The sequence below is a fragment of the Mus pahari genome, chromosome X (genome assembly GCF_900095145.1).
Source record: "Mus pahari chromosome X, PAHARI_EIJ_v1.1, whole genome shotgun sequence".
Lineage (NCBI taxonomy): Eukaryota > Metazoa > Chordata > Mammalia > Rodentia > Muridae > Mus > Mus pahari.
The window spans coordinates 140,021,147-140,046,208 of record NC_034613.1 but is presented as its reverse complement, the minus strand read 5'-3'; the positions used below and the strand labels follow the sequence as shown (position 1 = coordinate 140,046,208).

The following is a 25,062-nucleotide window of genomic DNA, read 5'->3' as shown; positions in this document are numbered from 1 at the left end:
TGCTCTGTCTAGCATTGTGCCCGACACTAATAGCTGTTGTATAATGTTCATGGGTGAATAGGTATTTCCATTATCAGCATCCTCCTCTCTTCTCCCATGTCACCCAATCCCTCTTCCTCCTACAAGATGCCAAGGCATCATCAGAAAACTTTTTTCATTCCTCAAATTTTCCTGATGATAAATAATGTTGGAGCACTTTTAATATATGCAGGTTATCAACTCAGTGTTGGAAACCCTGTTTAAAAAGGGTCAGTGAGCTTCAGTTTTCCAAGCACATCTGATGAGTTGTTTCCTTATACCAAGACTAAGGTGAAAAGCAGGAGTTCGGCTTCTTCTGGCCCAACGATTAAAAGGCCATAGACAGTTGACATTTACCTTGTTTGCTTATTGAGGGGCTGCAGAGGTCTAGTCAACAGTGAAGATGGTATGAGGGAGATTAAGTTTTCTGGCTTCTACTCACCTGGGCCCAACTCCAAATTATGACTCCAACCTCCCTGAAGAGACAAGCCTGATGGAGGGGCACACACACACACACACACACACACACACACACACACACACACTTCCAGAATTGACTATTAAGACAAGCCCAGTGGAAGGGTACTCACATACAGAGAGAGAGAAGGAGAGAGAGAGGGAGAGAGGGAGAGAGGGAGAGGGAGAGGGAGAGGGAAAGAGAGACATGAGAGAGACATGAGAGAGACATGAGAGAGACATGAGAGAGACATACACTTCCAGAATTGCCTATTGAGTTTTAATTCCACAATCAGACTTTCTGTTCTTTCCCTTCTTCCAGCTGTCACCAGCACATGAGTCACAGCCACCTTTGTTGAGTTTAGCAATGACCTCAGCCTGTTGAGCAGGAGTCAACCTCTGTGTCCAGAGACAGGCTGGTTTTCTAGGCAGTCCCATCACTGCACCGGAGTATTTCCCCTGAGGGTAACTGAATGAGAGATCTGTCTTCAGAGCTCCGCCCACTGCCCACAGGAGAGGAGTGCCCTGATCGAGACTTGGCCCTCCCTTCTATACCAAGGCCTCCCTCACATTCTCTCAGGTCTGAAAAGATCAGCTTGTCCCTTCATGAATCCTCCTGTTTCTATATGGACAAAGTTGAGGCTATAGAATAGCCTGAGAAAGAAACTAACTCCTTTCTTTTATGGTTCCATTGGTCCTCCTCCTCTCTCCAAAAGAGAAGTAGTGAAGTAGTCCTCTGGTTCAAATTCTTAAAGATTAAACATCCAGGAAAAATAAAGAGGGAGAAGAGAGTCATTTCTGGCCAAGGGTGAGAACATATGCTAAACTATTTATGGTCATCCTAGAACTACAGTGTTAAATATGGCAGTCACATATAGCTATTTTAATTAATAGTAAAAGTTAAAAGTTTAGTTGTCCACTCACTAACTAGTCACTTTTGAACTATTTAATAGCTACTATGCTCTCCCATCGCGAGCCAAGGGCAAAGTGAATACTATATTATATAGTACAGCTATAGGAAGTTTTCTTATCAGGGAACATTCTATTACATAATTTAGAGACATGGTCTATTCCTCTCGATTCTGCTCATGTTTCAACACATCATTTAATGTGTTTCTTTCTAATTTTTTTATACTGCTAACCCAGTGTTTAACATGAGCTAGGCAAGTGTTCTGCCATTGAACTATATCCTTAGCCCTCTGTTAGTGATGCTTGTAATAATGAAAACTTTATTTTAGACTAATAAGTACTTTAAATGCTCCTAAATGCTATGAAATACTATGTTTAAAATAACTGCAGTTCATGGTGAGGGAGGACAAAAATTAACTATCAAAAATACTGGCTGTATTTCCCCCCCGTCCCCCCCCCCCCCAGTTTTCATTCTTCTGTTCCTTTCCACAAAGTATTCCCTTTCTTTTTACATTTCCTATACACTTTCTTGTTCTAGGTTAGAATTCTCAAAGTGGAACGGTAGACCAATCTTCTAAAAGAAAATGCTCAGATTGAACCCAAAAGTTTGCGTGTGGCATAGGGATAAGCAGTGAATCGGAGTGTCTCCAAACCTTGCTCTGGGAAACAAGCAAGCTGAGACTGAAAAGAGCAGAGTGCTCCTGGGCCAGAAGCCTGTCCCTGGATCATGGGTCGGAAGGATGAAGCCAAGCGTACCTGATCTCAGCCGTCTTGAGACTAATAAGCTACCAAGTGCTCATGAATTTCTCTGGGTGGCCATTTCTTATTCATAGTCCCCTAGTTCCTATCGATAGGCATCCTCTATTCTTAAGGAGTTTGTTCTGTTCTGGGATGTATTTGTAATGAATGTAACGAAGGCGACAATAGTGAATTAAATGCTATGTTTAGGAGAAAGATAGTCTTCCTTGATTTCTCAGATGAGTTGTAAGAGCTATGATATCTACAAGTCCCCTCCCTTAATACACATCTGGAACACCTGTCATAGGCCCTTTAATGTTTGTGTTAACCTTTGGTGAAACCAAGTTAAATGTCAAGGAATGGCATCGGGAGGTGGAAGGCAGGATCAGGAACCTTCAGCCAGAAGCCACAAGGGACAAGAAACATCATAAAGACTAAAGTTCATGTAGACCCCAGGAACAATGTGGAAAAGCACCCTGTAGCTTCCCATCTCTTGGTCCAAGGGCATAGCTGTCCCCATCTGTATTATAAATTTCAAAGTTTTTCCAGCCTTGAGTTTGTTTAGTAGTCTGGATTTAACCTCTACATTCCTTCCTAGCTCCCTGTCCCCATCCCCTGCCCCAGCACCCACCAAATGCACAATCCAAGCTCCTGATGCACATTGCACTGTTTGCTCTTTGTCTTGCAGCTGTCTCCAACTTGGACATCGAGAGCAAGTTGAGTGTATACTACCGTGCACCATGGCACCAACAGCGAAACATCTTCCTCCCAGCTACCAGGCCACCCTGTGTAGAAGAGCTGCACCGCCATGCCAGACAGAGTCTGCAAGCCCTGCGCAGAGGTAACTGATCCCAGGCTGAGGGGGGATTTCTGGGAGAACATCAGAGGTTGTGCCATCTAGGATTTTCTGTCCCATTAGTCCTATTACCTCCTTAGTTGAAGCAAGTGCTTTGAAATACTCCCATGTCTATCCTGAATGCAACCCAGGCATAATATGAGCTACATGTCTATACTGATTAAAGTTACCATTATGGCCTTAATATGATCACAAAGAGAATTCCAAAAGGCAAGGTATTAATAACATTGTATCTCAATGTTCAAGTGCCAATTCACAATTATATTAGATGACATAATAAAAGCAGTTAGATGTCTGTACCTCTCAAAAATAAATTAGAATTAAGTAAAGACAGAAGCCATTCCAAACAAAAAGTATGGAGAAATGAAGGAGCCCTAGAGGTAGTGGCAGGAGAAGAGCCATGAAAATTGGTATAGTTAACAGTTATTTGATATAAGCAAAGTAATACTTGGGCTTAATTAAAAGGGAATTAGGTTTGACCCAGAAATAGATTCTGTGATTCTTTTGATAGGAGATTTAGATGGGGTATTTGAAATTTGTATGGGACCTGGAACCTTTTCACTGACCATTCAGTGCATCACAGGATGGCTGTTATGCCTGGCTTCTGCCCAATCATTCTAAAAACCTCAATAAGGCCCCCAAGTGCTCTTCTGTTTCTGTTGAGAATCTCTGAGCTGATTTAATGCCTTCATTCTACATGGGGGTGCAAGGAGGGCTAAAATGTGAGGAAACCTGTACAGGATCCTGCAGGCTAGCTTCAGAGCCAGGACCGAGCCCTGATCCTCTTATTCTCATGCCAGAGCTCTGCCTACCTTGCCGTATACTGTGTCTCATGAAAATAGATACTCATATTTGTTTTTCTATCACAGTATTGAGAGTACCAAAGATAGGTAGAGGATGGACCTTTCTTACTTCCCAGTGCTTTAAAACCCATTAGAGTAAGAGGATTCAAAATGCTCATTATCCTTTAAAGGCCCCCCAAAATGGATGTCAGAAGATGGTATGTCACATTTTTCTGACCTTTAGATTTTTGCTATGGAAAAGGATGGTATCTACACATTCACTGTATTTGTTTCAATATCCCCCTACACTTATTTAAGGATTGGTAGTTTCCAAAAATTTTACAATGCAAATATAATGTTTGAAAGCTATTACCAGTATAGAAAACCCTAAGTATTGTTTCCATTAACATTTGTATGGCTTTCGGTTTTTCTCTTTTTAATCAAACAACTGACCTACAACCGTCCCCAAAGTATTTGTCTAAAAGTTTTTATTCGTGTTATTAGTAGGTAAGATAGTATGATATCTGTATTCATTTCAGCTTTATGGTTGGACTGAAAAAAATTCTTTAATAAGTTTAGTGCAAGGCTCCATCTGGAAATCTTTCTGTTTACTATTATGTTCCAAGGCACCTTTTCTATAATCTATGCATCCTCCCAACATGCCACATCTCACTCTCACAACTGACCACTATGTCTACCTTCCACGGGTAAGGATGGTGTCTTATTAATTTATTCTATTCAAAGCATAGAGCACAAATCCAGCATATGGTATGTGCTCAGTGGGAGTGTGTGGAAGGGAATGAAATTCTGCAGAAAGCTGATTGAGCATTGAAAGCACAAAATGAGTACTGAGGAATTTTATCATTCTCACTAAATGCCTTCACACATCACATCATTAGAGAGCTTGAGTAACATTAGCCCTGTAGACATCATTCTTTCTTATCATTTTATTATTATTAATCAGCCCTCCCTGATTACAGTTTTACAGATTTAACCAGATAACAGTGAACTACTCATAAGCTATCATATTTCACTGCTTCATCAGGTTTGGACTTAAGAGCAGAACTGAAGAACAGCAAGTGCCAATGTCAATTTTCTCTGCAGTTCCTCCTAGGGCATAAGAGATGGATAGACACCCTTCTGGGCTTTAGATGGAAGACTATGGAGGCTCATTTTGCCCTATTCAGACTGGCTTGTTTTGTGGTTGGCTCAATAGCAAATCTTGGGTGTAGTAGTTAAAATAGCACTGCAGAGAACCATAAACGGGAATTATAGGCATCATAGTATTACAAACATGCAGTGGTGTAGAATTAAAATTAGCAAACAACCGTGTGTGTGTGTGTGTGTGTGTGTGTGTGTGTGTGTGTGTAATCCTTGCCTAAGAAACAGGAATGTATAGCCATCAGTATAACCCATGTCTGCCACCTGGTGGTTGGGACTAATACCAAACTTGCAGCCAAGGGCTTGGCTCCCCAAATGTGGCAGTAAGCTTCCCTGTGGGGAGTCTCTGTTTGGACAGCTGGAATCTTCTTGCTTTCATGAGGAGAGAGGGAATGATGAAACATGGGTAAGTAAAACTGTGTGGCTGCAGATTTGTGCTCGTTTGGGAACTGAGATGAAACTTGAAATTGGCTGCCTTAATATCATTCCCCTACCCAGAACAAACTGTACTGAAGGTCAGGCATTATGCTAGAGCATACCATTGAAAGAGTAATCAAGTGCAGTCTCTGTCTTCAAAAATACATGGTGTAGTGAGGAGGATGACCAAGTAAGCAGATAGGGTCAGTTCAGTGCTATGGGGACTAAATAGAAACGTGCCTGTCATGTCACGGAGCCTCAGGGAAGTGACATCTAAATGGATTTCAAGTTGTTTAGAATACAATTATCAATTATCGCTTTTCCCCTTTCTTAGCAATTCTTTAATGCTCAGTGCCAGTAATAACTTTAAGTTATGCCATCTTTTATGTTCATAAAACACGCACAGAGACTAATACATGGCTATAAAGAGAGAATTGTATTTTATATTTCCTTTCCTTTCAAATTTCTGGCTGGTATCTATGTTCCACTGGTCTAAAGGAATAAGGTTGAAGATTTGACTGCAGTTGTGGGCCCTGGTGGACTGATATTGTTTCTACCTACCACTGGCAAAAGTCTTATTAGTGAGGGATTACTTTAAGCTGTCTACTCTTGGCCTGGGTAGAGCAGAAGATGTATTTAAGATAGGATGGGAGAGAAATAGTTGAAAGGAGAATTGGGCTAATATCCCCCATCTCATTCCACTCTCCCTTCACTTCTTTCTATCCAGTAGCACACATCTGCTCTGCCTAGTGAATTTAAGAATATAAAAGCTTTTCTTTGGCCTATCTGTTAGAAAAAGCCCAAATGTTTGCTTTCAGAGAAAAACGAAGGTGACATTAGAGTTGGGAACTTGATCAAGAAGGGCATTTATCTCAAAATTTCTTGATAAGCATTGATTTTAGAGGCAGTATAGCAAAGACCACCTATATGATGTGTTTTAGAAGACCTTTCTCTGGTTGTGCAGGGAAAGTTATTATTATTATTATTATTATTTTTGAAGAATCCCAAGCAAAGGAAGGCAGTGTCAGGGACTGGTGCTTTCCCATGGGATGGTCTCAGGTCTGGCCTGTTATTCCCTCAGTCTCTGCTCTATCTCCTGTGCTTACATTTCTTGTAGACAGGATAAATTTGGGGTTGAAAGTGGGTGGGTTGGCGTCTCTATCACTCCCCCGAGGTTCCTGCTTAGTGATTCTTATTATGAAGTCCTGACTACCTTATCCCCTACTCCCAGATATTTCTTCGTCTTCCCCCAAAAGCAGCTTTATCCTGGAATGAGAAAAAAAGCTGTCACAGGGATTCCTTCAGTATCTCTGGGGGCACAAGATTGTTTCTCCCTCTGAGGTTTCATGGGTACCTGGAAGGAAAGGCCTTTAGATGGCTGGAATAAGACGGACGCTCATTACCTAGTTTTCTGGAGGAAAACAGAAGATAAATAAAATAGCCAGTGCATAACATTTGCCAATTTCTTTTTTCTGTGATATATATAATTCCTGTCAAAATAATTCCTGACTCCACATAGTTCTTTCCTGAAGCTAGTGACATCTAGGTCCAGGAGGCTGTGCTATGTCTGCTTCTATTCTATATTTGAATCCTTACGGCAGCAAGCCTTCCACCATTATTCTCAACATTTGCTTTCTTTTTTTAACTTCTGATATTTTGATATGAGGTGTGTTGTACTTATAAGTGAGCCTACCTAGTGCCAAGATGGTAAGATGGGACCATTGAGATGGTTGCATCTGCCCTTGTATTTGCAGCAAGTGCATGTTCAGTTAAGAACCATTTTAATGATTTGATATGGTATATAGATTAGCTAGATTAAGGAGAGCTCTTTTTTTTTTTTTTTTAACAGCTTTTTGCTAACATTCTCAAGAGGGGAAAAACAATTGAAAATACCAAGTCTTTTTCATTATGTTTGTCTGTTCTGCAACCTCAGAACACCGGAGCCGGAGTGATCGCAGAGAGCAAAGAGCTGCTGCTCCCCTCCCCATAGCTGCTCCACCACTGCCAGCCTACCCTCCAGCTCACAGCCAGAGGAGGCGCGAGGCCAAGGACCGCCACTTCCTAACGGTAAGCATGGAGGATGCTGTTTGATCTGTGTTTGCTCTTCTTGAGCATCAAGTGAGGGAAACTGGGCTGGTTCAGAGGGCAGGTCATAAGCATGTAGGAACTCCTTTCACTTCTTTTTGGAGTACACACACACACACACACACACGAGAGAGAGAGAGAGAGAGAGAGAGAGAGAGAGAGAGAGAGAGAGAATACAGTAAGCCAACAATAGTTGAGGACTGTAAAATCAGATGACAATTTCCCTTTGAATCACAGCTCTGATATGTATTTAGGATTGAATTAGTTTTTCTTTTTCTCTCGGTTCTTGTCTTTTGTAATACAGAGATATTAATGGTATTAACTTAGGGCCTTGAAGATGCACAAAGCTTAGTGCAGGGACTGACAGACCCAGAGTAAGACAGTGTTAACCACCATCACCACTACCATTATTACTAGTGTGACTCCATGGGAGATGCTGGAAAAGACCTTACATGATGCGAAATTTACCACTAGAATCAACCATAAGTCCGCACTTTACTGTACAAGGGGAGAGGCTACTTCCCTAGGGTAACCTATTACTTCAGTGACATTATCACTGTGGGTGGTTTCAACCTAATTTGGGTGGATGTGGCTATAACTCAGACCAAGTTCTCACCTCTGGACCATAGATGATGAAGAGCTGGGCTTGAGTGGAAACAGCTGCAAGCTCAGCCAACGGCTGCTACAAACACTTCGCTCCACATGTCCCTTCTGGGGCTTCAGTGGGGGATAAGTAACCATTTGTGCTCCTGTGGACTTGTAGCATTAGTTAAGAACTATGATTTCGTGACGACGCTAGTCCAGATTGTCCTAAAGCTTGTCAGTACTACTGCTCTTATTCTGGCTTGAGGCCCAAAGTCTAAAGTTATAGCAGTATGTGCATGAATTCATATTTTTGTTTGAAATTAAATTCATGACTCTAAATCCTATACCAATATGGCCCATGTAATATGCAAAATAGTGTAAAATGTCTAAGTTCTATGATGAGAAACATTCAGGTAGAAACATACTTTATCTAAATGAATCTACATGTCATAACATATCCAGATAATGGCCCTGAGGGAGACAAGATGATCTAAAGAAGTGGTTCTCAACCTGTGGGCCATGACCCCTTTGGAGTTGTATATCAGCTATCCTGCATATTTAATATTCATGTCACAATTTTTAGCAGTAGCAATATTACAGGTATAAAGTAGCAGCACACATAATTTTGTAGTTGGGGTGGGCACCATAGCATGAGGAACTGTATTAGAGGGTCACAGCATCAGAAGGGTTGAGTACCACTGTTCTAAATGAGCCTGCATATTCTAACATATCCAGGTAAAACCTTAAGGGAGATGAGATGATCTGCAGGTTTGCAGCCAGCTAGTGAGCACTAAGTCCCTCAGTTTAGTACATACCATACTGGGCACTATGCTGTATTCAGCTCATGGTTGTGAAGCAACCCAAGGATAAGAAAAGGACGCTTTTGACACTCTGATTCATCAGACAGAGTGCTTACACATGCTAGTGATTTGTTATAAAAGTCCCTACTCAGTACAAGTTCTTATTAAGTTTAAATCTGCTTGCTAAAGCGTTTGCTTCTAATGAGGTATTTTCTGCATAAAAATGCTGAAAATATTTTCCCATTCACTGTAATGTGCTTTGCGGCTCATTAGGTTGGTTTTCTCAGGGAGGAGGTGAGACAGAAAAATTTTGAGTGTTTACAGAGGTGACAAGAAAATATAATCCTTTTTATAATCTGCATAATTTTCAATGATGTCTAAATACCTAAATAAGATGATAGGGAAAGACTTAAAGTAGTGACTAGCAATGAAGGTGCTTCATTAACCCTTCAAATAGCAAGGAGAGGATCCTAGATTAGACCTCTGTAAATCTCTTAAAGTTTGCCCATCTCGAATTTCTTAAATCTTGACATTTCCAAGTCACTTGGGGGGGGGGATTTAGTTTTCAATTGAGTTTGGGTCACCAATTTCATTAGAAGATTTTTTCATTCAAGTTACTCCTCACACAGTTGGCAAGAAAATGGTTCTGTGTATTCAGCTTAAAAGACCATATGTTGCTTAAAGAGTAAAGGTTACAGAAATAAGGATGGGAACTTTGCAGACAAAACCCTGGATACACATTTTCTTAGAGAACAATTGGATGGATATTTTATTAGACAGTAACTTTCTCCTTTTAATCTATAAGACTTAGTTAAACTTTTTTTCTTCCCTTTAAAATCATTCATAATAAGAGTCTGGTATATGGGTTTTTTTCCCCACTACTCTATGGGCCAGTATAATATGCTCAATGCTGGCATGGTCTTTAAAGTCAAACTGCGCGAACGTGGATACTAATTCTACCATATAAATTGTGCAGTTCTAAACTAGTACATCCTTTCAGTCATTATTGTTGTCTTAACTATAGATAGTACCACATAAGTTTGGCAGTAAAAGTGGAACGTGTTTGTGAATAGTGCTTAACACGTGGTAAGCATTCCATAAATATTAGGTCTGACGATGATGGTGGTGGTGGTGGTTTGTCATGTCGTTGATGTGTCTGCCATATAATGACAAGACTAGTTTTAAACTCCAGCTGTCAAATTCTTTTGGTGGTATGATTTGGAAAAATGTTGGTATATCTTTCTGAATCCTGATTTCTTTCTTTTTTTATAATTGAATCCTGGTTTCTTTGAAAGATAGGAACAATCATTTCAACTTTGCAAGGTCATTAAATATATTTCACATGATACTATGTGAATATACTATACTATATAAGATTATTATATATAGTATATAAATAGGATTAAATTATGTGTATGAACTTGTATTCATAATCAATTATAATAAAGCTCTTATCACCAAATGAAAGCCCTGAAATATTTATACCCTCATAAAATTAGAGGAAGTATAAGTCACTACACCGTTTCCAGAAGAGAAGAAAAAACTCTAAATATTCATGCCTTTTCATCCAGCAATTCTACATCTGAGAATTAACTCCAAGGTAATAGATCAGTCTATGTTAAGATTTATTCACTAATATGTTCATCAAAGCATCTTTTTAATGGAAAAAATAATTATATATACATATATATATACATATATATATATATATATACCAAGTCTCCAAAAAATAGCTTAATTTAATAAGATTTGATATCTATTATATCATAATCTATAGAATATAATACAATATTATAGTATTATAGAAGAATATTTCATGACATAAAAACATATATTTCATCACTGAGGATTTTTAAACAGTCTATAACATTTTATACAGAATATCACCCCAAAACATGTCTAGGAGCAAGTATCTGTGGATAAATGACCGAAAATCTATATAGCTGTGTTGCGATGTCCTATGACAGTGCTGTGAGCTTATACAGAGGCTATGGGATATTAAAATTTTTCAAGGGACATAGTGTCATCACCCCAGGGACATCTGGCAGGGACTCCATAGTAACTCCACAATTCCTACAAGTAAGAAGAGATGCATGGTTTCTTATCAATATACTTTACCTAAAAGGTTTTGTAAGAGGAATTCACAGGGAAAAATGGTTTAAATTTAGTTTAAAACCTGTTATTAGGTGAGAATTCAAGGAGTGCCCCTGAATAAGAGCATCTCCTATCATCAGGGTGACAAAGGGGGTGGTTTCAGTGAAAGATTCACTAATAAGATTAGCTTTTCCAAACTGCTCTTGGATTCTGAAGTTCTACCACTAGTAACTGTGTATTTCTTATTATAAGAGACAGCAGTCCTATGTATGAGTTCAACTTTAGAATATCAGTTTTAATAAAGGGCAAAAGACTTATATGATATGAAAACAAAGCAGAATCTAGGAAATTAAGTTTAGGACATCTCTTTGGAATCTAAGGTGAGTGTGGACTTGAGCTTCAAGAAAAGAATAAAAAGTAACCCTCTCTAAATGCACAGCTAGCCTCACATGGCATCTCAAGACCCTGATTACATCTATATATATATACACACACACATATATATAATAAACTTCTAAAGCTATATATATAAAATAAACTTCTATACAGAGAAACCCTGTCTCGAAAAAACCAAAAAAAAAAAAAAAAGATTTATTTCAGGATTGAAAGGTACATTCAATAATAAGATGTTTATTAGCATCATATGTTGTATTGGTAGATCTAAGAGGGAAAACACAATATAAATATGTCCTTGGAAAATGCTTGAAATATTTTACAATCTATTTATTCTAAGTTTTTAGATCTCAAGAAAATAAGAATTGAATGATACTTCATTGACATGACAAAATATACATATGCTTTAGCTCAAAAGCTAGTACCGTACTTAATGGTAAATCAAGAGAGGCATCTCCACTAAGGTCTGGAAGAAGACACACAAAATCTCTTTTATTGATTAATATTGGATTAGATATATTAACAAGTGAAGTTTAATAAGATAGATCAAATAAACAGATAAGAATTGAAAAAAAAGTAAACCTGCCTCTGTCTGAGCAGTATGGCAGATAGTTTCTTAATAACCAAAGGGGGAAAAATAATTCAAATCATCAACGCATTTGGGAAGGAAGCAAAATGTCAACACACAAAGGTCAGTTCCTTTTATTTATACAAATGAGAGCCAATTAGAGAAAATAGTGCTAGATTATCATCTGAAGCAATAATAAGGGTGATTATATCTAGGAACTAATCTTCCAGAAATGTATATCTCTATGAGAAAAATTTCAGTAAACTTCTTAAAAATGTAATATAAGACTTATGAAATGAAAAGATATTCCCTGTATTTGGGGAAAAATATAGATAAAATGAAGTTAGGAACATAACATTCATAGATTTCTATTACACACATGAGAAGGAAATTCACAGTGTATGTGAGTAGGGGTGTGTGTGTGTGTGTGTGTGTGTGTGTGTGTGTTATACTAGCCCAGTCAAGCTCTCTACCACAGAACTACATCCCAAGTCATCTGTTTACTTTTCATTCTGAGATATGGTATTTCTCAATTGCTTATTCTGACCTTTAACTTACTCTGTAGTCCAAGATCATCTTGAACTCTTAAACTTGAAATTGTCTTGCCTCAGTATCCCAAATTGTTGTGATTATAGGCCAGGCCTATCCCACAAAGCCTGACCAGGAACCATATTAAGTGGTTGAGAAATACACAAATACTACAATAAACTGATATCCATCCTGAAAAACAAAAATCCTTGATGTTTGCTTGTGAAAAAGAGAATCACAAGGTTTGCAGTTTGTGAGTTCCTGGGAAGGGATAGAAGGAGGCTGATAAGAAATTAGAGGCAAGGCTGTGTGAATAGGCTTCCCATCCACAAGGTGAACGTGGTAGCTGCTGGATTTCTGAATTATGTTCTGCATTCTTCTACAGCTCAGTTCAGCTAGGTGCCAATCCCTGCATTCACTTAAGAGTTTTTCATGTATGAAATCGTGCATAAGCAAACACAACATTTACATTATGTTCAAATCACGCTCCTAAGATACCAATTGCTTTGGAACTAATGCAAGTTTTCAAAATGAGCATAACAGCCCTGGCTGTAGGGGAAAGATAAATCAGAACAAATGAGGTTGGTTTACCTATAGTGGGGTGGGCAAAGATAAGAATGAAGGAATAGAACGGAGGCAGTGGGGCTGAAGAAGAGCGGCATTTCTTAGAGCTTATGTTGCTGCTACTGCTGCTGCTGCTGTTGTTGTTGTTGCTTTTGTTTATGCATACCTTGTCATCTTTGAACCCAGGTGATATTTCATGCATTCTCCACCCATAAATAAATAACATCAACTAGAATGTGATGGAGAAGCCCAAGTGGAAAGCAAACAGTAACAAACCAGCCTAACTCTGTCACAAATGAATGACAAACCCACCCTAGAGGAAGGGAAAGAAAACGCCTAACCTTCATAACTTTGGGGAAAAAATTATTTTGGTTTGGCCTCCTTTCATTGTAATCAAACTTATTTATTTATGCATCTATAACTCTAATTTGAAATGGAACAATCAAGACCAGGCAGAGATTAAAATGGATTATTATACAGCTAAGAGAGGAAAAGCCATAAACTTAGGACTTTATGCACATTAAAAAGCTTCAGTTGATTAACACATGACTCTTAGGCAACCCCTGTATTTATAGTGACTATCTCATAGAGTGATACTTCCATCATCCTGCCTGCTCCCCATTTGCTATCCATTCTCTATCCTTTAGTAGTAGTATTATCAGCCATTCCTTTTAGAACTGTATATATATTTTCCTTCATAAGCAAGGAAAGAAGTAAGTAAACAGTGTGACAGAGAATGACAGCTGAAGACAGATATATGAATGAAGAGACTATGCAGACAGACTCTTGGATGTCAACAGCCTTATCCAGTGAGGTTTAAATTAACAGACTTTGGCAAAGAAGCTGTTTTGGCTTGCTCAAACATCTACTCATTCCAGCACTGGTTGTGTCATCAGTGCCAGACTCCATGTTTCTAAGGGATTAGCAGTGGTCTACATAGGAGCGAGAAAGCCAGTGTAACTAGGTAACTAATGCTACAATATATTTGATGCTTTGAATTTCTGTTAGGAACTGACCACAGGAAGCAATAGTCATTAGCCAAGTATAAAAATCTTAAAACCTCTGAAAGCCGTCTTTAAATCTTGACCAGGGGAAATTAAGTACCCCCTAAGCAGCAATCTTTTTTATTTAGGAACATGAAGGCAAAAGCATTGTAATGAACATAACATTAAGGCATAAATGATGCAACAGAGGGATGGGCTCAGGAGGTTTTGAAGGTCCCCAAGCAAACTGTCAGAGCAGCCATTCTGGTGGTGATGGTTCCCCCAAAACTAAGCAAACCTAAAGGCAAATGGCTGCTTCCTGATAAATCAGCAGTACAATACTAAGGAGTGCCACAGGGATGCGTGGTTGGAACTCAGAGGCCTGGGGAACATGGAACATGGACAAAGCCACCTGATCATGGGCCTCTCTACCTCTCACTTGCCAAGAAGAACATCTCCAAAAAGCAGCAGTCATTTAATGAGAGGGGGGGAGGAGGGGAAGAGAGAGAGGAAGAGGAGAGGGAAAGGGAGAGGGAGAGGGAGGAGAATGAACCAAAAGACAGTCACATTCTTCCCAGAGGTGTGTTGGTTCCTGAAAAGCTTCTGGGGAGACAATATCACAGACGGAAGGTAAATATAAACTTCTAGACTACGGAAGAATTTTGCCAAGTTAAAAATATATTTAGCAGACAGAGTTTGGGGTGCCAAGCAGAACAGGTGAATTTTAAGGAGTAATATGCATCTGGGAGTCTAAATGACCAAGGAGAAGGATAACAGAGAAGCAGGAAGCAAAAGATGTATGGAAAAGTCTGAAGGAGGTACTGCTCTTGACAGGGAAGGCAGCATGTGACAGACTTTAGCTGGATGGATCCTGGCAGGATTACCTCTTTCTTTTTCTCAAACCAGGTTGATAGGAGGCATTCATCAGAAGAACAGTTAAGATACCATTTGTAAATGACGATCCAGGAAATGGATATAGAAGAAAGAAAAAAAAAAGACCAGAGACACCATTTCATTATGCTCTGTTTACACAAAAAGTGGCTTTGTGTTCACAGAGCATTTCTGGAGCTAACATCAAGCAGCAATAGTATGAAGAGGAAGGTAATAATAGTTGGACAGAACAACTCTCAGTTCTGTTTCTTAAATACTATTCCCAAAGAACAAGTTAGTCTCAGTCCTTTGGCCAAACAGTTAGATGCCCAGGGGCTTGAGGGATGGCTCAGCAGTTGAGGACACTTGCTGTTCTTCTGGAGGACTCAAGCTCGTTTCCCAGGATCCAACATATTCAGTGTCCCCAACCACCATTAACTCCAGCTTCAGGGGATTCTGCACTCTCTTCTGGCCACATTGAGCACTGAACTCACATGTACAAACCCATACATTCCTAAACAGATAATTTAAAAATAAATAAAAATAAAATCTTAACAAAATAAATTAGATGTTGTATTCTGCTCTAGGTCCACCTTCTCGAAAACCTTGACAAACTCTGTGGATCTAGCACTGTCTATCCAATCAGCCTTCTAGATGGTCCAGTTTGCCGTGGTGCCCAGTTGCCCACTGAGATGCTCATCTCAACATGTGTAACACCTGAAACAGCTCACTGTGGGATATCTTTGTATCTTTATCTAATACAAAGATCTTTATCTAATTGTATAGTTGCAGTACAAGGTGGAGATTGTTAATTACCCTGTTGAATGATTCTGACCCATTCACATCTTTGCTTTTTGCACTATCTTCAACGGTTCATAAACCAATCAAAATTCTAATGAATCCAAAGAAGTTCACCTTCTCCATCTGGAAAGAAGACTGATCAGTTGAGTTCTAGAATTTGAAGAACATCTTCCCAACTAAGATTCCCAGTTTCTTCTCTGCCCAGGCTAGTGATACAACTGTAAAGGCAGATAATCCCCACAAGTGTTTCACTCAATAGTAGCATGGAGACCAAGAGGGCTCCTAAGAGCACCATTGTCAGAAGCAACAGGGTCAAGCTGATTTTTAAGACCCTGCTCTACAAGTAGGAGCTTTATTTTTTTACAAAAGATTGAGTTAGCCATTCTGAAACTATCTGCCTATATACTAAGACTGAAAAAAATTAATAAATATGTTGTAGATAGCCAGGTATGCTACCACTGGAGAAAGGAGGTATAAATAAGCTATGTGAGAAGTCAAGAATGAGCCCTGAAGTATAGGATTGGAATCTGAAATATAAATATATACTCATATTCATGCAGATATATATATATATATATATATATATATATATATATATANATATATATATATATATATATATATATATATATATATAGAGAGAGAGAGAGAGAGAGAGAGAGAGAAAGTAAATATATTCATATGTATATGAATATATAGATATATATTGACTAGCTTATCTCAGAAACCTTGTAGGATTAAAGAACTCTGGTGACACTGAGCATATCTAGTGACTAGATCTTGTCTTCAAAATAGCAATGCATAATAAAAGGGCTCCTTGGAGAAAAGGTTTATCTGAGACTGGGTTAGGAAAATATAAGATAAGTTTGGATTATCTTGTAGTATCAGAAAGTATGAGATTGCTCACAAAATAGTAGGGAAGCATGTAAGAGATTATAGTAAACAACCTGAAGGAGCTGTCACTGGACAAATTTGGTATACTTTGAACAGTAAACTAAGCAATGGTAGTAATGACGTATAATATAAAAAGATAAACGCTATGAGTCGTATGTGTGTGTGTTCGCCTATGCAAGCACATTCAGAGGTGAGAGATTTGACACTGAGATAGATTCCTAAATTGTTTCTCCAACTGCATGTGAAACTCACTATTTTAGATAAACCGAATGGCCAGTGAGGTAGTTCCTTGGGCTCTGTCTCTGCTTCCACTGGGGTTACAGGCAAATACACCATGCAAGGTTTTCTAATGTGAGGTCTGGAGATCCAAACTCAGGTCCCTATATTTCCACAGCAGACAATTTTCTCACTATGTCATATCCCCAGAAGCCCCACTGAATGGATTAAATAGGTAAATAAGTTAACATATGAAGGATAGATATTCTTTCTTACAAAATAATTCTAATTAATGAATGTAAAGGTAACATTGAAAAAAAGATCATCAATTAGACAAATACTGTGGCAAAAAAATTCGCAGGCAATAGTCAAGAGACAATAGATAAAAGTTAGTTGGGTGAAAAACATTGGAAAACAGGAGAGTTGTGTAGTGCAAATTTATCACCCACATTATGATTTTTGTTACAAAGAAATGGTGACATTAACTCAGAAGCCTGATAAATACAATTTTAACCAAGTGGTGAAAGGTAAGGTGGCCAGTAATGGGACATACCTGCATATGACCTCCTGATTAGGTGTATCGAGAGTCCAGTTACATGGGAGACTCGCCAAGCAAAGTCACCTCAGCATGAAAAAACAGAGGACGGATCTCAATTTAAGTCAATTGTATAAAATAATTGATTACTATTGTTCAAGCATGCCAAGACCATGACAGACAAAAGACTAGGGGACTACTACAAATTGAAGGGGATTAAGGAAATTTGAGAACTAAATGCAGAGTATGATCCTAGATTTGGATCCCAAGTGAGAGAGTGGATAGGAATGAAAAAACTGGCCAGATTTGATAAGATTATTTAGCGGAGTGGCTCTTGACCTTCCCAATGCTACAACATTTTAATTCAGCCCCTCATGTTGTGGTGACCCCAAACCGTAACATTATTTCATTGATACTTCATAACCATAAATTTGCTACTGTTATTAATCATAATATAAATACCTGATGTGTAAGGCATCTGATATGTGATCCCTGTTGTGGGTGGCAACCCATGGACTGAGAACCACTGTTCTAGGATGCTCTGGGTAGTTCACTCATGGCTGTATCACATTGGAGAGGTAAAGAATGCAGTAGTTGTTCAGTCCATGATGCTAAATGTCTCTGCAATCCCAACCTGGCACTGAAGACATGTAGGATTCTTGGAGAGCTGCTGGGCTTCAGCAGGCTATGTTGGACGCCTGAAGACACTGACTTTAATATTAGCAAAGGAATGTAGCCATGGAAGCAACAGAATAGATGAACTTGCCAGCAAGTGTGAAGCAAGCGTGCAAAAAAATAGTTTCCTTCTCTTATGTACTTTTATCTGGACCATCACCACAAGATACCACCCATATATAGTATGGGTCTTACCACTTTAAACAGTCTGATCAAGAAAATCCCTCCAAATAATGACCAACAGCTTGTCTTTTAGTTGATTTGAGATACCATCAAGATAACAACCAATATCTGCTATCATAAGTCCATTCCTCATCAACTTAATATCCAGTCATGTCTCTACATCATGTTTAATATCTAAGTTAAAGCAATAACAAAGACATAACTCTGCATAACACAATGTAACTATGCCAGATACAACCAATAATGCCTTATATATTCTTTTTAGAATCCCTAGCAAAATCCCTGGAGGAATGCTTCATTTATTTTTTTTTAGTGTCTCATAATTTTATATGATAATACAGATTCACAACACTTAACCACTTATATTATTTCAATTGATGTTATATTATATGTTAACAAAATAGAGGGAAAAAAGAATAATTCCCCCACCTATTTTTCTCTTTTATTTTTGTACTTCTATTAGGAAAGCATGCATGCATAAGGATATTCACATCTCTCCCTCCTCTCTCTCTCTCTCTCTCTCTCTCTCTCTCTCTCTCTCTCTCTCTCTCTCTCTTTCCTCTTCTCTTCTCTCTCTTCTCTCTCTCTCCTTCTTATCATGATATAACAGGAACATTCTACTCATGGGTCTGCCAAGTCAGTCCCACAAGGATGAAACTATGAGCCACAATCTTTCTTCCCTTACATTGATTTGCTCAGCTAACTGTCACAGTAAGAAAAAGGTAATACACTGGAAAAGAAGAGCTTGCTATTAGTTCAATACAGCATTTCAGAGCCAGATACTTAGCTCACCTCACACTAGCTTGCCTGTCCTGCTGTCTCAGACATTAGATGGATCTTGCTGGTGACTGTCATTGTTAGGGTCTATTCTGATGTAGTGTTTGACTAGAAAGAAATCAGCATAGTGCCTAGCATGTAGACACAGATGATAGCTGAATCCAATTGCCAGTTTGGGGTGAGGGACCATAGCTAAGATGATGCTACAAGACTGAGTAGAAAGCCCCTTCTTCCTCTTCGGGCTTCTTTCTAGTCTCCTTCTAGTAGCCTATTGGCAGAAACTAATGGAGAGCCGCTAACAAGACAGAAGTGTTTGTAGAACCCCAGCATCACAGAGCAGAATACAGGAGAATAGATTTAGAGCAACAGACAATCACTTGATCAGCATCACAATAGCTGATGAAAGAAAGTTTTAACCAGCAAGCCTGGTTCACATTAAATATTGTGAAAAAGAAAGAAAATGCTTTGTTTCGGAATTTAGTTTTGAAATTCTTTTAAAATTGTTAGCCTGGCTGTGGAACTGTCAATAAAATTATTTGTCTGCATACATCATTTTACAAAATAGACTCAGGTTGAATTCTCTTGCAGACCTGCAACTTTCACACTATTCAAAATATAGGCAAACAATGGAATATCATGTCTTAACAATAAAAATTTGAATCATTGATATACATAGTAGCTTGGAAAGATGTCAAAGGCATTATTCGGGGCGAAAGAACCTAGTCTCCAAAGGTTAGATACTCTACAACTCCATTCATGTAACATTCTCAAAAGAACAAAACCGTGGCGATGGAGAACAGATTAGTGGTTGCCAGTTATTAGTAGTGGGGGACGTTGTGACAATAAAATGATAGCACACGGGAAATTGTGAAGGCCATAGAGCGGATCTGTGCCCCAATCCTGGCAGTGTATGTACATGTGATAATATCCATGGAAGAGTCAAATGAGCATAGGCAGGAGCTATGTGGTGCGTGTGAGAAAAGATCTGATGCTCTTTCAAATTTCACTGTGGTGAGGCGAAGGATGACTTGTTAAGCTTTTGTACATCTGCCCTGAATTACCTGTGTAAAGCTTCAATGGGAATGGGACCCAAATGGGGCAACATCTCCACACTTCTGGCTTCTTCTGCTGACTCCCCTTGCTGGCCCCTCTGATTCTAGTGAAAGGGGTTGTGGTGTTTGTAGCAGTTCAAAGACTTTTTCCTCCTTGTGCTTCAAAGCAGGACCTGCCTTTTTCTCACCTGTATCTTTTATTTGCTGTTAACATCATTTGAAGATTGATGGAGCTGAGTGACCCTTGGCATGGATTCCCATCTCTGGCAGAATTGGCCACAGGGAATGAATAAGATACTTCCTGGCATGGAACTCGCAGTCAGTGTGTCAAATGAGACTTGTTTTGTGTTCTTGACAGTCCAGAGCAATTCCTGAAAGTGAATGACTGAACTAAGCAGTAGGTACAAAATGTTCTCCACTCTGGTCTCCCTGAAGACCTCTTTTCCATTATGTGGGCCTACTTTCCACAAATGCTTCCAAATATGATTTTGTTAAGCTCTGTGTGTTTTAAATATTTCATTAATAACCCATGATTAAACAAAGTGTTCCTGAACTTTAAAATATTTTTAGTACTCTGTTACCCCAGAAATTGCTGTTCTGTTTCAGCTAAGACAAAATGTTTATGGCTGAACGGTTGCTTTCAGAGAGCCAATTTTTAGATAAAAATTGCACCATTACCCTTGTCATTCAAACTTTTCTCACTGTGGGTAGATTTCACATCCCAAATGACTACCAACAGAATGTAATTAAAAACAGAGTGACTACATGTTATCTCTCCTCTCTCTCTCTCTCTCTCTCTCTCTCTCTCTCTCTCTCTCTCTCTCTCTCTCTCTCTCTCTCTCTCTCTCTCTCTCTCTCTCTCTCTCTCTCTCTCTCTGTGTGTGTGTGTGTGTGTGTGTGTGTGTGTATGTCTGGTTTCTTTTTCTTTTCCTCCATATTCTTAATTTTTTTCTGAAACATTGAGGATTGAACCCAGGTTATTGTGCATATGAAAGACCACTGTCCTGTCATTGATAATGGGTCTAGCTTGTTTCACACATTTTCTAAAACCAAACTTGAATTATCAATAGTGTGTGCTTTTATATTTTATTTCTTTTGCCTATATGCATATACAGGTGCACATACCACAGAATGTGTGTGCAGGTTAACGCTGCAGAAGTCAGTTCTGCCCTTCTACCAGATGGACAATGGGAACTGAACTGAAGTCATCCGGCTTTGAAGCAGATGCCTTTACCTGCTAAGCCGTCTCTTCAGCCCATGTGTACTTTTAAGACTATATAGTATGGTATTACAGTTTTATGAATGCAGTGCTCCACAATCTGTTTATCATTCTGCTGTTGGCAGGTATTTGGGTTAGCTGTTTCTAATAGCACGGTTATGTTTATTTGGCTTTTACAAATATAACTTCTGTAAAAAAAATTATGCAAGTTTTCTTGTGGATATACTTATTTTCCTTCCTTCCATAGACCTACCAGGGAATTAAAATATAATATATGTTTAACTTTACTAATATTCAAAAGTGGTTGTACCTTTAAACAACTCTCATCAATTTCAAAGCATTCCAGTTGCTCCACATCTTTGCCAACAGTAGATGTTACTTGGTAGTCCTTTGCAGTGTAGACCCTCTATTGAATGTAATTCCTTATGGTTTACATTTAAACTGCCATTTGAATGATGATAGTAAACCCATTTGTAAACACTTGTTTATCTTTTGTATGTTTTCTTTTGCCAAAATACTGCAGGAGAATTGAGGAGGTAGTAAAGAGTATGTTCATTCCGGGAAACTAGTAAAGGTATGATTTGGAAAGGCGAGTTTATCAATGATAAGAGGAAGTTTCCCAGGTTTGAGTAATTGCAGTTAAGTAGATCTGAATGCATAAAGTAGCTAAAGAAGAACTTGGAAAATATCAGTTCCCAAACATTTCCCTTCCTGACCCCAAACCATTGTGTCTGTCCTGAATTCTGCTTCAGTGACATTCGCTTGGAATTTTTCATGGGGAGTTCTTAGCACCTTAATAAGTGCACATTTGCCAGTTTGGTTTTCTTTAGGCTTCAAAGCTTGTTGGAGTATGTAGTGATGGGATTGGACATTTGGTGTTCAGGGTGGCAAGCTAAGTAGAGGTAATGCCTTTGAGGAGCATGAACATTGGGGATGAAGCTCAATCCATAAAAAAGCAGAGGATGTCTCCTAAGCCTCTTTCTCATTCATTATTTTGCTTGCCATTGCTTATTCAGCTTGGTGAGTGCAGGAGTTGAAGACATGGGAAGAAAGGATGAATCAAAAAATATATAAATAAAAAAATAAATTCTATTATTGAACATGTTTGGAAAGACGATACCAGCAACAGCCAGTGGGAGACTTTGAGGTAGTCTTAAGGGAAAGACTGTGTTCTGTTATGGTGGCAGCAAGAGAGTGACATGTAAGGAAGGCATTGCCAAATTTCTTTAAGCTTTGGAGAAAGATCAAAGTGGTTCATATTTATGTGCAACACATCCACATACACTTCTGCACAGAAGAATCTGAGGCAGATGGGGCTCCTCCATCTCACAGATGGCCATAGTATGTACATTAATGCTGAGACTAGTCTAAGGACAAACAAGCCCTGTGGCAGAGTGATATTAAGAGCCCACATCACCTCACTAGAAATCTGGTATGGATTGTAAAGGACATATTCACTCTAAGGTTTTACTCCTGTATTCTAATATATGATAACGCTTCCTCACCAGTAAATACTTCTCAGGTTTAAGACAGCATGATAGTCGTAAATCAGCTCTAAAATTCGACAGCTATAAATGCCATGTGGTATCAGTTAGATCACAAACCAGAGCCAATTTTTCAAAACATTTCCTGCTGGAATACCCACAACATTTTAACAGATGTCTTTTGGCAAGTTTTGAAGCAAAATAATCCCCTATCAGCATATGAAATAAAGCCCAACAGAAAGTCAAATGTGGAGGAGAGTGATTTTTCTTTCTCTTCTTCTAGCATTAAGAGATAGATTTGGGGAAATCTTGAACTCTTTGGAGAAACACTTGCTCACAGCCACAAAAGTCAAGTCATGGACTTTTCTCTCACACACACCACAGAAAAGATCGAGTTTTGAAAATATCCTTTCAAGGTTCAGTAGAGAAATTTCCTTGGCTACTTTTGAGTATAATATTTGTTATTTCTTCTTCTGAGCACTGATCATAACTCTGGATTTGGTTGAGGCAATCTTATGAGAAGTGAGGGGAAATGACTTGAAAATACAATGGGGCCCACGGGTACCAAAATGGAGAGGAGGAATCAAAGAAAAAATCTATTGTTAGCAGCAAGATGGGCATGATTGATCCTGGATTAGTCAACAATGCAGCAATTTTGTCTGAGGCCTCTCAAAATCAATGGCAGAGGGGCCAAAATGAAAGCCTAGGAAAAGAGAAGGAAATGGATTTTTCATTTTTCTTCAGCATGTTTGATGAAAATATCAATAATATAGATAAGTTAAAAGGAATTAGACAGTGAGTACACTGTACATGAGAGAGAAACTTTTTATTTTGAGTCTGACAGTTTGCATTGGAACTGATTTTTACCTTCCTCTAAGAAATGCTCTTGAATGAATGAAATGGCGGTCTCAGAACACTCTTCCCACTCAGTTATTCTAAAGAAACACTTCTATACTAAGTGATATTTCCAAAAGCAGGGATCCCTATGGGTATTCTTCCATTACCTGTTGTTTTGCATGCATCTTGCTGATGTTGTCTTATTTTCTCCTATGCTATCTCATTTTTAACTGTGTACTAGGAGTTGTACTGAAAAATGATGTGTAGGTGGGGATAATTTGATGTCATTTCTTTAGGAGGAATTTTTGTTTCTTTATATTGGGCACAGTGAAGTTCTAGCAATACAACAAATATTTATAGAATACTATTGAATCAGTTGTAATACAGTTATGAATAAATAATGGCTAACATTTCTTTGAATGAGCAATGGGGTACATTTACATAAAGCTATTAAAGAATAATTTAGTCTATATAAATTTGATCAATGCCCAGCTTTTCCTCAGTGTATCCATCAGTACCTATTAAGGAGTGGCACTCTGGTCCAAGTAGAGATGCCCTGAGGTAGCAGTAGATTGCAATCTTATTTCTTAGATAATTTAGAGAAAAAAATCTATGAACTGATTTTTACATTTATCATATGAAAATATAATCCAAATCAACCAGAATCATTTGTTTCCTTTGATTAACACCCAGGCAAGTGAACACTTTCAAACATAAGACTTAGTTCATAATTCATGGCACATATAAAACCATAACTCACTTAATATGACATTCACAGATACTATAAATCTACAGGTATCATAATTAGAACTAGGTGAAGAAATCAAAGAGCACCATCTCTCCATTCTAAAGCTCAAGGATACTCAGTTTCAGCATTTGTATGCTGTAGGTTGGAGCTGCTACCAAGATGATAGAGGGAGTATAATCCAAGGAGACCTTGATTTGATTATAGTGGCCTAAACCAATGGTCTGTGTTGTCTGGATTCAGTCAAGGCCTCCCTCAGTCACTGCGGGCTTTTATCTCCTACTTGTTTGATATGTAGGTAGATTCTGCAAACAGACTAAAAAAAACAAAACCCACTCCTCATCTCTCACTCATAAAAAATACTCAGCAGAAGAGCTGACTTGAGAGATTTATGATGAACTACCAAAATTCATTTGTCAATATAAATTTCATTCATGTTGCCTGAACTGCGGTCTCTTATGTTTTTTTTTAATTTCTTTATGAAATACAAAACCTTGAATTTTTGTAGCAATTTTCTTTCCCATATCAACTTGACATATTGAGACTCCCTTTCAAGTGCTTCTATGAATTGTTCCTCTAATTTACATATTCCACTCTCTTATATGAGAATTCTACATTGTCTATGGTTCAGTATAGAACTGCAGTCAAATCTGAGTTCAGGTGTTATCTAATACATTTCTTTTTTTTTTTAATTTTCTTTATTTACATTTCAAATGCTATCCCGAAAGTTTCCTATACCCTTCCCCCCACCTCTGCTCCCCTACCCACCCACTCCCACTACTTGGCCCAGGCCTTGCCTTGTGCTGCGTAATATAAAGTTTGCAAGACCAAGGGGCC

The 25,062-nt window shown here is 38.5% G+C and overlaps 1 protein-coding gene across 2 annotated transcripts in view; it reads left to right on the top strand.

Moving 5' to 3' along the window:
* Nucleotides 1-25,062, top strand: part of Nhs (NHS actin remodeling regulator) — a 328,815-nt gene that overhangs the window by 286,055 nt on the left and 17,698 nt on the right. For both annotated transcript variants that reach the window (XM_021188195.2, XM_021188194.2), the window contains exons 2-3: nucleotides 2,810-2,962; nucleotides 7,271-7,404. In XM_021188195.2, the coding sequence (XP_021043854.1) occupies nucleotides 2,810-2,962; nucleotides 7,271-7,404 (287 nt within the window). The remainder of the gene's footprint in view (nucleotides 1-2,809; nucleotides 2,963-7,270; nucleotides 7,405-25,062) is intronic.